The 15,143-nt window shown below is 46.0% G+C and overlaps 3 protein-coding genes across 3 annotated transcripts; all 3 read right to left on the reverse strand.

Annotated features, from left to right (window-relative positions):
- Positions 1–973: 973 nt before the first annotated feature.
- Positions 974–3,289, reverse strand: LHYA1_G002969 (uncharacterized protein; the record flags this gene model as incomplete). The annotated part of the gene is made up of 2 exons (XM_031147943.1): positions 974–1,373; positions 1,491–3,289. 2 exons carry the CDS (start codon positions 3,287–3,289, stop codon positions 974–976), a joined length of 2,199 nt encoding a protein of 732 aa, XP_031006117.1.
- Positions 3,290–5,943: 2,654 nt separating this feature from the next.
- Positions 5,944–6,686, reverse strand: LHYA1_G002970 (uncharacterized protein; the record flags this gene model as incomplete). The annotated part of the gene is made up of 3 exons (XM_031147944.1): positions 5,944–6,333; positions 6,433–6,506; positions 6,584–6,686. 3 exons carry the CDS (start codon positions 6,684–6,686, stop codon positions 5,944–5,946), a joined length of 567 nt encoding a protein of 188 aa, XP_031006153.1.
- Positions 6,687–8,842: 2,156 nt separating this feature from the next.
- Positions 8,843–10,347, reverse strand: YJR124C_1 (uncharacterized protein; the record flags this gene model as incomplete). Its single annotated transcript, XM_031147945.1, has 3 exons — positions 8,843–9,407; positions 9,455–9,922; positions 9,971–10,347. The coding sequence occupies 3 exons, from the start codon at positions 10,345–10,347 to the stop codon at positions 8,843–8,845; spliced, it is 1,410 nt and encodes a 469-aa protein (XP_031006154.1).
- Between the last annotated feature and the right edge of the window lie 4,796 nt (positions 10,348–15,143).

Genomic DNA, 15,143 nt, shown 5'->3' on the forward strand with positions numbered 1-15,143 from the left:
TTACTTGTTCTAGTTTGGGGTGGAGTATTTCCGATATAAGTACAAGTACCAGTATAACTTTGTCATATTCAGGAAGTAAGAAGGAAGCTATTGTTTATGTATTAGGCAGTAAACGAATGACGAATTTTCTTTTCTCCGGAGGATTCTATAGTCGGAGAATATACAATGAACGTCTTCTGCGATGAAGTGAAGGTTGGGTCTAGCACGTGACGTCACCCCCTTTTATATGCTTGTTCAAGAAAGGGTGAAGCAGAAAAAAGCTCGTTAACAAGTTAAGCGAAATGTGAGGTCCATGGCTGATAGTATTAGCAAAAATATAAGACGGAGAAAGGAATAAAAAGAAAACGGGTAGATGGGAAATGGGATTTGGAGTTGGATCGATTCGCAAATAATGGAATTAGGATTGGATTTGAATTGGAATCTAGAGAAGGATATAGAAGAAGCCATACTCAGCTGCTATACTTATTCTTATGATCGATCAGAATAGTCTATTTTGTTTTGCTTGAGAAATGTTCTATTTTGATATATACGACTTTTTTGGTTAAGGGATTGAAGTCGTGCTAGGTTGTATGGAGAAGGGGGATAGTAAGTGAATCTGCATGGCTAGGTACGTATGTAGATATGTATATATGTAGATATGTTTTATATTACATTCCGGAGTATTTTAAGCCGAGGATATCGATGCATATGCTAGGTTTCAAAGGACTGATTTTTCATCCATCGAGAGCCCTGTATCCGTGTTCTTGTCTTCTGGTTGCCATTTAATATACATACATACCCCTTTCCTACCCCATCCTTTACTCGCACAGCTTCTCGTTATTTCCGCTATATGTCCTCTCGCGTTCTAATTCAATTCATCTTCAAGCGACTCATGGAACTTCGTACGTATATACAGTATATCGTCATTGATTCCCCAAATACGATATATATCACTCGATCTCGACAGCAGACTACTGCAAGCAATGTAGCCGTCCTATGTACCTATGAGGTTTCTACCTTCGAGCGTATCCTCTTCATTGCCCTGGGTTATTGCTCGAAGTTGCGATACTAGTGATAAGGGGGGAAGATCCAGACCCTCGGGAGCTACTGTGTTATGCATAACGCACCAACAAGGCGGGCGACCATTGGGGAATTTGACCCCGGCTTTTAGCTTCGGGAACATGATATCTCCTAGCACCATGTTGACTATCTTCTTTCGAAAATCGGGAACGAGCGAGTCGAGGTACTGATCGAGCTTGTCTTTGTCCGGGTACCGTTTTGCCTCTTGCATATTCCGTGCGTCGAAGTCTTGGTGACCGAAGACATGTTTGTAGAAATTAAACAGTTGCCAACGTTCCCATGTATTGGTTCCGTGGAATCCATAGTCTCCGTCACTTTCTTGACTTAGGTGCGTTTCGAACTTGGGATATATCATAGATATCAAAATAAGATTTAAAACAAATACTCGTACACGGAAGTATAAAACGCTAAGAATATACAATTTTACCTACTAAATTCTCGTCCTGGGACTAACACTTCGACTCCTACTCCCAGCCCCCCTCATCCTCTCCCCCCTTTCACCCTCAAACGGATCCCCAACTCCCCCAGAGCCACCTAGTTTCTCCCCCCACTGCCGATCATTCTCTGTCACACCCTTATCAGTCGTTTCATCATCCAGTGCCTCGATCTCGCCGCTTGAAGATGCCGAGGACGGGGATAGCGGTGCTACGAAGGAATTGGATATACGGCCGATGGAGCCGTTGAAGCGTGAGATGCTGGACGTGGGTGTTCCGAATTGGTTCATATAGAGTGGGTGTGATGGGTCAGTGATGGGTTCCCATGAGTCAGAACTGTCCGTAGAAAGGGAAACGGTACTACCGCGACTGCTGCCCGACAGATTACTAGATTCTTCGTCTGTTGTGGCGTCGGTATCGGCACCGTCGTCTAAAGTCGTGTTGTGGGAAGGCCATAGGGAATCTGTGGGATCGAATGTCCAACGTGCGCGGACGGGAGGGTCGAGGAGGTCTCGCGCTTTGGAAGCAGCTTTGAGAGCATCCCACGCGTCTCTGAGTTTCACTTGCCGTGCCAGCACTGCAGGATCCCTCGGAGGCCTTTTCTCGTAATCCCATTTTGAGAAACTAAGCTCGGTACTGCTGGTACTGGTACTATCGATTCTGTGTTTCATTTCGTGCTTATAGAGCCCTCTCTGAGCGTAGTATAGGGCAGGGCCCGGCAGGTTGAGAGCCTGGAGTAAGTGGATGGCTGTGAAATCTTTGTCTGCTAGAATAGGTCCCAACTGGGCCTCTCTTTCTGCATCATGACCATCGCCTAGCTTTTCCCAAGTCTCGAGCTTAGTGATTTGGAGCATTCGATCTACCGCAGCAGTTGGGGCATTCATACAGAAATCGACGATGCCAAGTACTGTTTTAATCCAGTTGATAGCTTCGACTGCATCAAGACAGCCCTCGTGCTGTCTGAATTCGATGGCCGGCTTGAAGAACTTATCTTGGTCACCGGATGTCATGGCTTGTATTGACGCAAGATTATGGGCCATTGCTTTCGGAGCGTCTGGATTCCCGGCATGACGTAGAAACTCCATTGACGTCCTAGAGTTCATGAATCTTGAGATGGCTTGAATTGGAGTTGGCCTAGCTTTATGGGTTGGTCTCCTCTTGATTTCAAAGCGAGAACCCTCACGTAAAGAACCTGCATAACTCGCCTTCGTAACATCTTGACGGCTAGACGGATGAATGGTGTTCAATTGTGGGGTAAAAGCAAAGAGGAAACTAGTCAGTTTCCGCAGTGTGTCGAATTTGAAGCCGTTTAAACTATCCCCGCAATGTACATGGAACCCGGTTGTGACGTTCACGTTCATAAGATACGTGCTCTTCAACAGCGCAAGGACATCTTCGATAACCTTCAAAGAATCTGGTACAAAGTAGTAAGCAGGAGATACAAACTCCAATTCAAGGTAGTCAAGATAATGGGGAAGCTCTGACGGTTTTCTAACGCTGGGATCAAGAGTAAGAGGCCATTCATTGAAACCTCCGTCTCGATGTACGGCATAGCCTGCGTCTTCCATAGTACTTTGAATGTGCCTAAATGCCGCATTGCGAGTAGCAGCAAAGATACTCTTTTTGCATATTAAAGAATTTCCTATCTCATACGGGGCCCAAAAATCGGCCTCGATCGTGTCAAACGCGACTGTTCTGGTGTCTGAATAATCTGGTTGGACTTTTGTTGGATCAGCGTAAGCTAAGGCAACTTCGAACTCCACGCCAAAAGTCAATGGTTGGGATTCTTGAGACATGACGTAAAATACAGATTTGTAAGTGTGTTGTTGTGATTATTGGCCAGCCAGTAAGGTATAAACTGAAAACAAGGAGAAGATCGAATGTGCAATAAAATTTTGCAAGAAGTTTCCAACCCCCTTCCTTCGTGGTCGATACTTATAGAACAGACAATGATCCATCGTTCCAATATACGACAAAGATGGGCTTTCGGTAATCGCTTTACCTGGCAATCAGAACTGGGGAATTGTACCATCAACATCTTTGTTCAAGAGAGCGTGGAGGAAACAATACAAAGTAAAGCCTATTGTCACTTGCGACTTCGCGGCTCTCTTGCAACGCTTTATTCATAAGAACAATGGACAAAGAGGGCTGCAAGAGCTGTTTTCCCTCATAAACATAGACAATGAACAGGCCTTCCAACTGGTAAAGGAAAAAGAACCAAGATAACCGTGTTCCGGTTCATTCGTGAATCTTAGCGTGGATTCACGAATGAACTGGGATATCCATGAATCTACTAGATTCACGAATGAACCGGAACAAACGAGAACAGAATAACAGATACGTGGGAAGAAACACAGAAATATGAAATTGGTATATAATCTACGCTCCAAAACTGTAAATCTTGTTTAAAGTTCATCAAGATCAACTACACACCATAATGTGTCTTACTTACAACGTCAAATTCGAAGAATGTGGGCACCACGACGCCGAGCTCGACAGATCGTATGTATGCCCAGATCACTGCGAATCGTTCGATTTCATCGATCACAAGGAAGACGGGTTCTGCTTCTCGTGCCTCCAACATCCACACCTACGACCAGAACCTAGCAGTAGGATCGTCCTCTTCTGGCCGGGAATAGAATTGAAAAGGGAAATAGATCAGTTGCTTGACAAAATTGCAGCGAAGCCGGGAGAAAGGTATGTGACTTTCTTCCAGGCGACAAATCCCACTGCTGCGATAATACTCACGACGAAAGGGGGAATGGAGCAAGTGGGTAAAAGCCATAGGTGGGAGCCGTATTTTGTTTTCTTCAGGGTGACAAATACCACCACTGTAGAAGACTCCGATGCGACAGATGACATCGAATTAGATGATGAGATCAATAAGTATGTTTACGACTCACACAACCTGCATGAATTTTCAGGTCATCTTATGGAGCGTACCTTTCCCGCGGGACAAAACCTGCTGTTCCAAGACCTGCTGTTCCTTCTCTATGTCCTTACTGGAATCATCCACGATGAAAGATTTCCAGAACGATTTCGAGAACTGGAACTCGGTGAGTTCAGGCTGTTTTGCCAGATCCGGGCGATGGCCGTCAGGCATGACATTGCTCAAATCGAGAAGTACAAAATGCAAGTTGGCCACAACGGAACTGAAGCACTCGTCCGTCGATTGAGCACCATTTTGACGCTGGTGCCAGTTCTCGGGGCTGATGATGACAAGGATTGTCCTATCTGTAGAGAGCCGCTAAACCTCCCAGGCGAGGATGCTGTCAAATTGCCCTGTGGACATATATTTGGTCGTTGTTGTTTTGAGACCTGGCTGAGAGCGTGGGTGCCAGGGCACCCACTAAATATCTGCCCCTCTTGCCGAGCAAACTTCGATATTCTGTCTCCATACGAGCGGGCTAATGGTATAACTGTGGACGCGGTGAACATTGGCCTTCCAGCGGGTATGTGGCTTGATTTGGTCATGCATTCTTTTGGGCGATCAAGATAACGGGCACGGAGGAACACCTAGACTGGTCTGAGAATCAATAAATGCAAAAAAGAATCCAAGAGATTGAAAACATGACTATCAAGATTGCTAAAGTGATATTGAACCCTCGTAAAAGTAGTACTCACAAAAATATCATAAACCTATCAAAGTAGGTAGACCCATTCACCACAAAAGGAAGACCTGACATCTCCCTCCTGCACATATATCTAGGAATATTGTAGTTGAAAGCGATCATGATTGTCGTGATGGAGCTTACAGACCAGCGGGTATGTCAAGCTCGTGGAAGACAAGACTCTTAGTCTTGGAGGGTGTCGTTGACAAGAGGGCGAACGAAGCAAGGAGAAGATGTTTGAGCGACCGTGAAATAATAACCAAGTGGTAAGTGTAAGTAAGGACTATGAAGATGAACACTAGCCAGATCTGGAGAGCCGGTTTCTTTGACCACCGCGCTCGCGCTTTCCTTTTTAGTCACTCTATCTATCCCTTAAAGCAATCTCACGAACTTAGAAAAAAATACTCACTTTATCCAGGCAGTCAAATTACGCAACAGACGTAGTCTCAATGGACACCACCCAAAGTCACACCCAGTACGGAGCCCCGACTTCTGTTATGCTTTTGTATTTACTATCTAAGCATCTATGCGGCACCAAGGCCAAACCTAAAAGTCTGGCACCATAAAAAACCCCCATGCTTAATTCTTAATCGTCAATCGTCCCCTCATTATTATCCACCATTCTTTCGCAGCAGAAACCACTTCATGCAATCGCCATAAAACCATAACCCCGATCGCTGTGGTGAAGAAGCGCGAATGCACGAGCCAAAACACCAATGCTAAAGGAAACGCGCTGAAACACAAATACAATATGCACAATCATCGATAGAGCCAAGCGCACCTCATCGAGATGGAAACTTTTCGTCGTGAAACTGGAAGCTCGAAATCGGAGGTGGAGCTTAGATCATGAGACCGAAAGCTGCGGCGGCACCGACAGCGAATATACCAGTACCGAGTTCTCGCGAGAGACCCATGGTGGGAGCAGCGGCAGCTTTGGAGGTCGTTGTCGCAGCAGCGCTAGCAGCAGCGGAGGTAGCGGATGCAACAGTGGCAGATGAGCTGGCAGAAGAGCTGGTGGATGTTGGGGCAGTGTATTTGGCTGGATCGAGTGTTCCACAGTCTGCCTTCTCAGCATCGTCGCATGCCTTTTGAGCAGTCGCGGAACCGGCGTTGTTAGCCTTGCACTCGGTGTGAAGCTCCTCGCAAAGGAAGGTTGGGATGGTGTTGATATAGTAGTCGAGGCCGGGAGCAGTGCCGTTAGCGCAGGTACAGTTGACGACGAGAGTGTTCTGCGAAAGATTATTATTAGCATTTGCTCCAAATCAACGGACTCATTTGCTGGCTCAGACACATGGAATTGGAAAGGGAAAGGGAAATGGGGGACAAACAGAGTCGCAGTCATTCTTGATGTAATCAGGGCAGAGCTCGGGGCACGTAGCTTGCTGAGCGCCACACCATTGGCCTGCAGAGTGTTAGTCAATAGCTTCGTTGATATGAGATGCGCAAATATCTCAGATCGAGATAGAGCGATAGACGTACCCTTCATGGTGAGTGACAAAGCGCCGATGTTGACAGTTGAATTGGTTTGGGAAACAGCGAGGCCGGCGAGGAGCGCGACAACGGCGATTGACTTGGCAAACATCTTGTTGGGGTTGAGGGGTGAAAGGTGAGAAGCTCGGGAGGGAGTTGGTGAGACTTATTGACAAGGACACTCAATTGATATTGACTACGCGGAATGAGGGAGAGCTGAAGTTCAAGAAGAGCGACGCGATGTGATGGGGATTGGGATGGAGATGGAGATGGAGATGCGGAAAAGGTAATGTAGTAAAAGTAAAAACGAAGGTTTGAGCTTGGGCACAAAAGTATCGCCAGATGTGATTGAATCTGCGACGGCAACCAGCGTTTCTACTCTTGGCAAGCGCAGTTTAACAATTCACTCGAGGGCGTAGTGTTGCCAGGATAAACAAGGAAGGTGGAGACTGAGACACGCATCCCGTTGCTACTAAACTCACTGGTGGCCAATCAAACTCACTCAATCCATGCCAAGCTTTTCGGCCATTCCCCTGCAAGCAGAAGCGGCCGAGCCGAGGACTGGACTCGTACTCGTAGGTACCTCCTTCCCCTCTTCCGTACCTGACGGGACTTCTGCTCCTGCTCCTGCTCCTTCCCATCAATGGCCTCAAAATAGAACTTGACTCTGCATTCTGTCATTCTCTACTTGGCAATCAGACACACACTCTCTGCTGCTCTGTTCTTCGATTCTTCTGTTTCTCTTCTATTCGAGACACCTTTCTTTCCCATCACTTTATTAATCTCTTCCCTCGCATCTTAGCCGGCGCCCTCGTTTTATTCGAGGCGCAAATTGAGTGCCTGCAATATCCGTGCCCTGCGAAAAATAAAATTTGCCATGGATTTGTTATCACTCATTATCGTGAGGTTGAGCTACCGTCACAGCATGTACACTACTAAGTGCTAACTAACGTGGAGAAGCGCGCCCGCTACCAGAGAAAATATGCATTTAGTACTCTGTTAGCTACCTAACCTCACCTACTTCGTACTCGTTCGTACTCACTGTAGAAATAGAAAGAAGTGAAAGAAGTAGTACAGTAGTAGCTGTGGGAATAACTTACGCACTGTTCAATAGTCTGTTATCTGGCCCCGTTTTAACCGGTTTAATGCTCCGATTGAAGGCGATGCACTATCGCCGAGGAACCAAATGCGCTTCATCCTGCCGAATGCCGCGGAAGATCATTCAAGCGACTCACTCTTTCTACAGTATCCAAGCCAAGATGGTGGGTGAACTACTTAATATTGACTAAAATCTCTAGTCATCTCCACTCGTCAAATAAATTCTATCGAAACGACCAAGTTTAAATGAAAATCCAGTCTCTGCGTATGCATCTTCTGTCTGAAACAAAACCCTGCATGCATCTAATTGGCCCATAACTGAGCAAATACCTTGCCATAGAAAACTGCTGATATAATTAGCGCTAGTGATTTAACGTAGTAAATCGACCTTCGGAAGCTCGTTTCAAGTTAGCGTAAAACCCTTTACATACTTGATAGTATTATTTATTAGCTAGCTAAGATGGGATGGTGAATGCAACACGATAAGGTTATCGCTAGTTGCCGAGTCAGCTATCAACAAGTCACATGACCAGAAAGGCTCAGTCATACTTCTTCTTACACGTACAGTATGTAAGTGAAAACGAAGCCTCGATGGATGTCGAAGTAGCGATAGGTTCTAAAATCATTTGGTTGGAATGTACTCCAAAGCCAAAGAAGAGTTGGGAAACCTATGATTCCCGTATGATTGTAGTGAAAGGCATTTGTAACAGCTAATCAGGTATTGGTTGGGGATTTGGAGATTTATCAACCTTCTCAGGCAGTGAGTGAACAGGCAGTGCTGCATTGCATTATCGTTGCTTACTAGTATATAACTAAATATATACTGATATAGGCTCTTCTACTTTCATTCACACTAGTTATAGAATCTCGTTTGATTTCTCTTCCTGAAGTTATCAAGATATTTCGGTTCACTTCGTTTATTAGTGAATTTCTCTTAGACTTCATGTGCATACGCTCCCATACACAAATTAACTTACTTTACCAACAAGTGAGATTCTCCTGAAAATTAATGTACTCCGTATATAGAAAGAAAAGGCAGGCTCTATTTCCACTCGGAAACTCAAATCAGCAATGAAAACATAAAAGACCGTTGTACAACCAAGAGTTTCAGTTCTAGATCAAACCGCAAAAGTCCACAGTGGATTTATATGTTTTCAATACATACTAACATCACCGCTCATCAGGATCCTCACCCTCCCTCAAACTTTCCTCTTCCTCGGCCAACCTCTCCTCCTCGGCTCTATCGTCATACGTCTTATGTCCCACAAAAATAGCCAGAAACCCTATATCATAGATCGCCTTTAACGTCCCCGCCGTCACAAACGCGACCCAAAAAAGCCCATGCTGCGCCAGCACACCAGTAATAAGCGGACCGAAACTCTGCGCTGACGTCTTTGCAACATTGATGACGCCCATGACGGCTGTGCGTTCGTTGGGAAGCACAACTGCTGCGAGGAAAGCGGAGCGCGGCGCTACTTCCATGGATTGCGTGCAGGCGCGGAGAATGAGGAAGAGCATGGCGACGGGAAGGGAGGAGGGGATGGGGATCAAAGCGAGCAAGATGGCGGATGGGAGGTGTGTGAATACCATGGTCTGGACATTGCCTAATCGCTTGGCTATTGAGGAGGCGAGAAGCATTGATATTGCTGAGATAATAGATGTTACGAAGAACAAGGAGCCAAGCTTGCCTTCACCCAAGCCAAACTTGTCGTGGAAGAAATAGGTTACCCAGGATCTAGGTGGGTGAGTAAATGTTCTTGAAAAGGGGGTTTAGAGACTTACTGTGGTGCTAGGCTAGAGCCAAATGCATCTAACATAAACAGAATACATATATTAACTACGATTATCCGACTCTCTGCACTGATATCTGGTATCAGGGACCTGAAGTAGGACTTCTTCGTCTCGGCTTCCTCAGAACCATCTCCCAAGAGAGGTGCGGTTTCAGTATCTTCCGTAGGGGCGGGTTTCTTTTCTGCCTCAATGTTCTTACTGAGGGTTATTGAGAGTATGAACTTGATAATTCCAAAAATTGCATAGCCCCAGAATACCATTCTATAGGACCGTAAAACATCCCACTTCAGATTTGATCTCATATACTGGATAGCCCATCCCGAGGTGACCATTCCAACTGCCGTTCCAGCTGTGCCAATCAAAGAGTACCAAGCATATATGTCTCCACGGTTCGCAGTGGGGGTGAGGTGGGCGAGTGTTGATTCTTCGACTGCTCTAAAGGGACCTATTTCGTTCCCACTACAAACATTAGCAATAGCCAGCCGGCATTGGGGAGAGGAAGCATACTTTGGACTAATAACCCCCACAATAGCAGCCACCAGTAAGACCCATTGATTTGTAGACAATGCAAACACAACCCCACTCATAGCCATCAACGCTGCCCCAAGAGCCAGTATTGCCTTCCTCCCTAACCCATCTGCGAATAGCGTCAAGACCAAGCTGATGACCGTATCTCCAATCAGCGTCAAGGTCATAAAGAGCCCAATCATCTCTTTGGAGATACCCAGCTCAGACAGATACGCAACGAGAATGAGCGTCGAGCCGCCATACGCAAAAAGCCGGACAAATCGCTGGGCGCAGAGGAGCTTGACGTCCAGCGTTGAGGACCAGAGGGAGACAAGGCCGAGCTCTTCGAGGGCTTTTACCAAAAACTTCGTAGCCATTGTGGGTTATCGTGCTGGTAGAGGAAGATACGGCGTTCCGATATATATGAAGGTCTGCTGCCTCGAGTATTTTGTATCCGGAGGAGCAGCTGCAGCTTACTGTAGAGCTTCAGGGAGACTTTTATGTCATCCCATCCCAGTAGATCCACATTCTGTATCCGCTCTCTTCGTGGATGAACAAACTGTTGGAACATACAAGCGAGTTTTGGTGCCTTAATTCCGACAGTTTTTTCATCCACGAAGAGCCGCTCCATCAGGGAACGATCGCGGGAAGCTTACGTTGCCCATGCTGCTGTCCAATTGATGATTATGGCGTGGACAGAAAGGTGCTGTTTCATGGCGAGTCAAATGTGGCAGTGACATTCGCGGTCGTTGACGGCAATCTCGATCTTGGCAGGTACAGTAGAATCTGTGCTTCGAAGCTTGCGACAACACAACCCGACCTTGAGTATCACAATACAGTAGCATAAATCTACAGGAAGGCATAGTTGTCTTAATGGGTGTTTGGATATATGGAGTCGTGATCAATACCATCAAAATAGATTGAGTCTATTCTTTTCAAGCTTATGATGTGTTTGCTTTTTTATCTCCTCCTCTTTCACGCGTTGATATAATTTCTTGCACCCCTATAGTATAGAACATTGCTATCCTTATCGCTACCATCCTATACTACTCATTAAAGCCTTTAAGTAAATTTCTACCCAGAAGAGGATGCTATGTTAAACAATGGCCGCGACGATAGCTCCTGCTTTGCTCGGGATAACCACCAGCGCTCTTGCTCCGTCCCACTTCGGCACCAGCTGAACAATTTTAGTACCAGCCCAAGATTATTTCAAAAGCTTACAGAGTCCAATAATAAGTGGAATCCGACCTGTTGATGGCTGCTTCTTCAAACGAATCTGGTTGACCTCCACCTCAGGCATAACCATTACAAGATTCAAACCCCCACAGGATTGTCAAATAAACCAGTATCATCGGCTCTCTGTCAAAAAAGCCCCCATGATATGCAGAGCCTAGGTGGCGACATCATCGATACACGGCTCTTGGAAAGCTAGATAGGGTCCAGGGCAAGGGTATAAATGCTCATGTAGTCTTTTTCGAATGTTCCCCACGGATTGTTGCCAATCTCAGCTCTGTGTGAGACGGGGACCCCCAACGGATCCCACGCAAGCCAGCGGGGGGTTCCCCAGCCCCCACACTTAGTAATGTAAGATAACTAGATCCCTCGCCCTTTTTACTTTACTTCTCAGACATTCTTTCCCTATCTTCAAGTCATCTCGCTCCTCAGGTATTGATCTCGGTCCTCAGACGAATATACCGACGAGTCTCAACTCACTACGCTCACTCAGTCGCTCACCGTTGTTTGCTTACACCATTTTGCTTAGATGATACCCAGCATTCCACCTCCGAAAATGATCTCTCATTCATGGTTGTCCTGTGGCAACCTTGAGAGTTCAGATCTATTGTTTACATTCCTGGCGTGCATGGTTCTCAAACCCCCCATTCAGCCATACATCCCCCCAAAATGGCGGTAATCACTTCGCATCATCACTATCACTTGTAAAGTACCCCCCTCTCTACTACAATACCTTCCTCAGTCATCTCCCGGAATTTTCAATCTCTTCTAGAATGCCTCCAAAACGCAACAATCCCGAAGTCAGCAAACGAGTCATCCGAGGAGCCGAAGCCAAATCTGTCGAGCCAGAGATAGTCAAGAAAATAGTCAAAAAATCCGCCGCCTCCAAAAAGACTGCCGTCACCAAGAAAAGTACAATAACCCCGGTCAACCCAGAGCTCATTCCTCTTCCGCCATCACCAACTCTCAAGCAAGGCCGAGGACGACCAAACTCAAGCCCTGCAACGAAAAGGGCTACTACAAAGACAACAACAAGGAAAACACCAAAGAAAATCACGAAGTCTCCTGCTCAGAAAAGTCTCCAGGACTGTCTAATGAGAAGATGCCAGCATTCGGTGCGACGGATGGTTTGGGGGAGCGTTGGTCCAGCCCGATAGACATCCATGAAGTCAGTCTCCGACTCCCAGAGACCTCATTAGATAGGGTAATCAGCGAGATTGGAGCCTGCCACTGCGCAACTGAAAACCCTATCTATCCATTCGGCGAAAATGGGGAAGGGGGCCCGGGAATAGCATACATTTGTACCTGCGCCACCAAAGTCCCACTCGTCTCTCCATAGAAAAAGGGAAAGGGGAAGGGGAAGGCAGCCGCTGAACCTATTTTGGAGCCCGCTATTTACAGATCTGGTGCTGGGCTGTTCATCGGCCATGTAAAGCCTACAAATACGGAGACAAAATATGAACTTCCCCTTACTGTAAACACAAGATCCCTCCCAAGCTACCGGCGCCCCCAATCTGGGATCCACTAGATTATATGCGGCCCTGCGGCTCCTGTCCGCCACGCCCTCACAAATTACCCGGCAAATACAGCTGTCCACCCGAAGAAGCGCCAGTCTTCAAGGTGCGGGCGAAGATACAGGTCGACGATGAAGATGACTGGAGCCACGTGAAAGATGGCGATGTATTGGAGGTACGGGACACTGCTGGAAATGTGACAAATTGACGAAGAAGGGCGACTAGGATCGTGGAATAGGAGAAGACTTTGTGTCAGGGACGCCGGCCTTTGATCAGATATCTGGTAATGATGGGGTTGGAGGAGGGAAGAGAAAAAGAGGGGAGGAACCAGGGGCAGAGAGAACCTCACCTTGGAAGTCGCAAGCCACGCCTGCTAAAAGGGGGAGGCTTGTAGTTGCCAAGAGTCAGATAGAGATTGTGTGTGCAAAGTGAACGGTATGGGCGCAAACATGACGGGAAACGGGCAAAGTCTGGAGCTGTTAGGAGAAAAGGTAGGAAGTGAGGCAGAAAGTAAATCTTTCGTGGGGATCATGTTAGGGAGAAAGGAGCTGAAAGCTCTCTGCTAGCATTTCATCTACAGATCCGCAAGTGTTCCAACAATTTTTATTCATATTGATTCACTTCTTATATGCTATAATGAAGAGATAAGTTTTTATTATGAAACATCAATCAAAAGCTCAAGAACACTTACACTCTTGAAATCAACGAGAAGACCGATAGTGGGTTGACCCTTTCATCGTTGAAATTCTCCTATATTGCAATCGATGGTAGCTGCCACGTGAAGCGATAGTAAGGAAGCTTGTGCCAAGGGGATGCAACTTGAATCGAAAAAGGAAAAGTGCAAATTCCCAGCGAGGTGGAAGGAATTAAGCGAATCGTGTTTACTAAAATAGGGGGCGCGAAACGATGTCCGACTATCACTTACTTGCATGCTTTCAAGACACCACACAAGGAAGTCTCGATAATATCAAGTATACATGTCTTAAGCAACGAAAGTAACAGCAATGCGAAGCAGCAGAAAGAGCTTGGAATTATACACTGGAAGTCTGCGTGCTCCACATACATGGTTTTGATATAGTGGTATAAACGAAAGATAGGCGTAATGGCCAGGTCAAAAAACTACGATATCTCTTTTCCGCTTAGAGATTATGCTATCATTTAAAAGAATTTTCACATCATCAGATTCAAACAAGCTCGTATTACTAGTAGTTGATCAATTATCAAAAATAAAATTCATGAGCGGCTTTCCTCTCATGGGCTACTGACTGCTCATAGTAAATATAATCAGTGAACAACGCAGACTATGCCAAGGTAGCTGGGGTGAAGAAGTTTTGTGCATTGCTGCACTTTGACATACTGTATGTACGACCGATGGCTCATAATCAGGCGAAGGAAATAATTTTGACTTGCGGTGTAGATGGAAAATCAAAGAGCAACTGCAAATCACTGTCAAAGTGAACGATTCACAGTATCCTAAAGATAGCAGAGAGAATGAGTAAGAAGTCGCAATGGTTCCGGCTGGGGAAGAAAGTGAAAGGGGTATGGAAGTATCAATGGCTAGAGATGAAAAGGACTGGAAAGTCGGATCTTCAAGTAATGGTTTCCACGGCATTCCAAAGTCAATAATGGAACTTACTAGCCAAATGACGAGAGAGCTTTCTACAAAAATGGAGGATAAACGTCAGATGAGAGCTTTAGCCGCAGACGATTTAAGAACGAAGGAAGCATTTGCGGGGTGGAAGTGGGACTTCAACGGCCAACATTTTCTCGCAACGCGCAACTAAAGAATGCCCCACGATTGACTACTAAACGACAGAGGAAGAATTGGGTCTCCGCCACTCATGAACCATTTGTTCGTAATGAAAACAAGATTTAGTTGTTTGAAGTTTGGAGAAACCAGCGAGAGTGGGATTTTCAGACTCTTCTTCCCTTCCTCACATCTAGATGCACAATTTGCAAGACTTCCAGCGTCATATATTATAAATAGCGGCTCCACAACTGCATTTTATATGAATAATCAAACTTGACATCTGTCATAAGAAAGCCCCTACACCCTTTAAAGTTCTCTCGAAATGCGGGGTACAGAGGTGGGGAGGAGGGGCAAGTACAACGGAAGAGATGCATTTTGCGAAGCATTCAAGACTCGGACGGGAAACAATTTCAGCAAGCTGCTGCTTAATAGAAGGCGAGTAAAGTAGCAAGGTATGACAAGTAGCTCAGTTTTCTTTGACCCCGGTTAGAAATAACGGTGAGAGAGAAGGAATCGTTCTGCACGTACATGAGTTCATTTAATTAACACCTCATCTCACCTATATTCTATCCTCAAAGGGAATTTTTATACTTGAGAACGGACAGGAGTGTCCACAACCCCCACGCAACCGGGAAACAATAACATCTAGTGCTCCCACTTCCCCACAATTCCAGAA

Source organism: Lachnellula hyalina, assembly GCF_007821495.1.
Source record: "Lachnellula hyalina strain CBS 185.66 chromosome Unknown contig00050, whole genome shotgun sequence".
Taxonomy (NCBI): domain Eukaryota; kingdom Fungi; phylum Ascomycota; class Leotiomycetes; order Helotiales; family Lachnaceae; genus Lachnellula; species Lachnellula hyalina.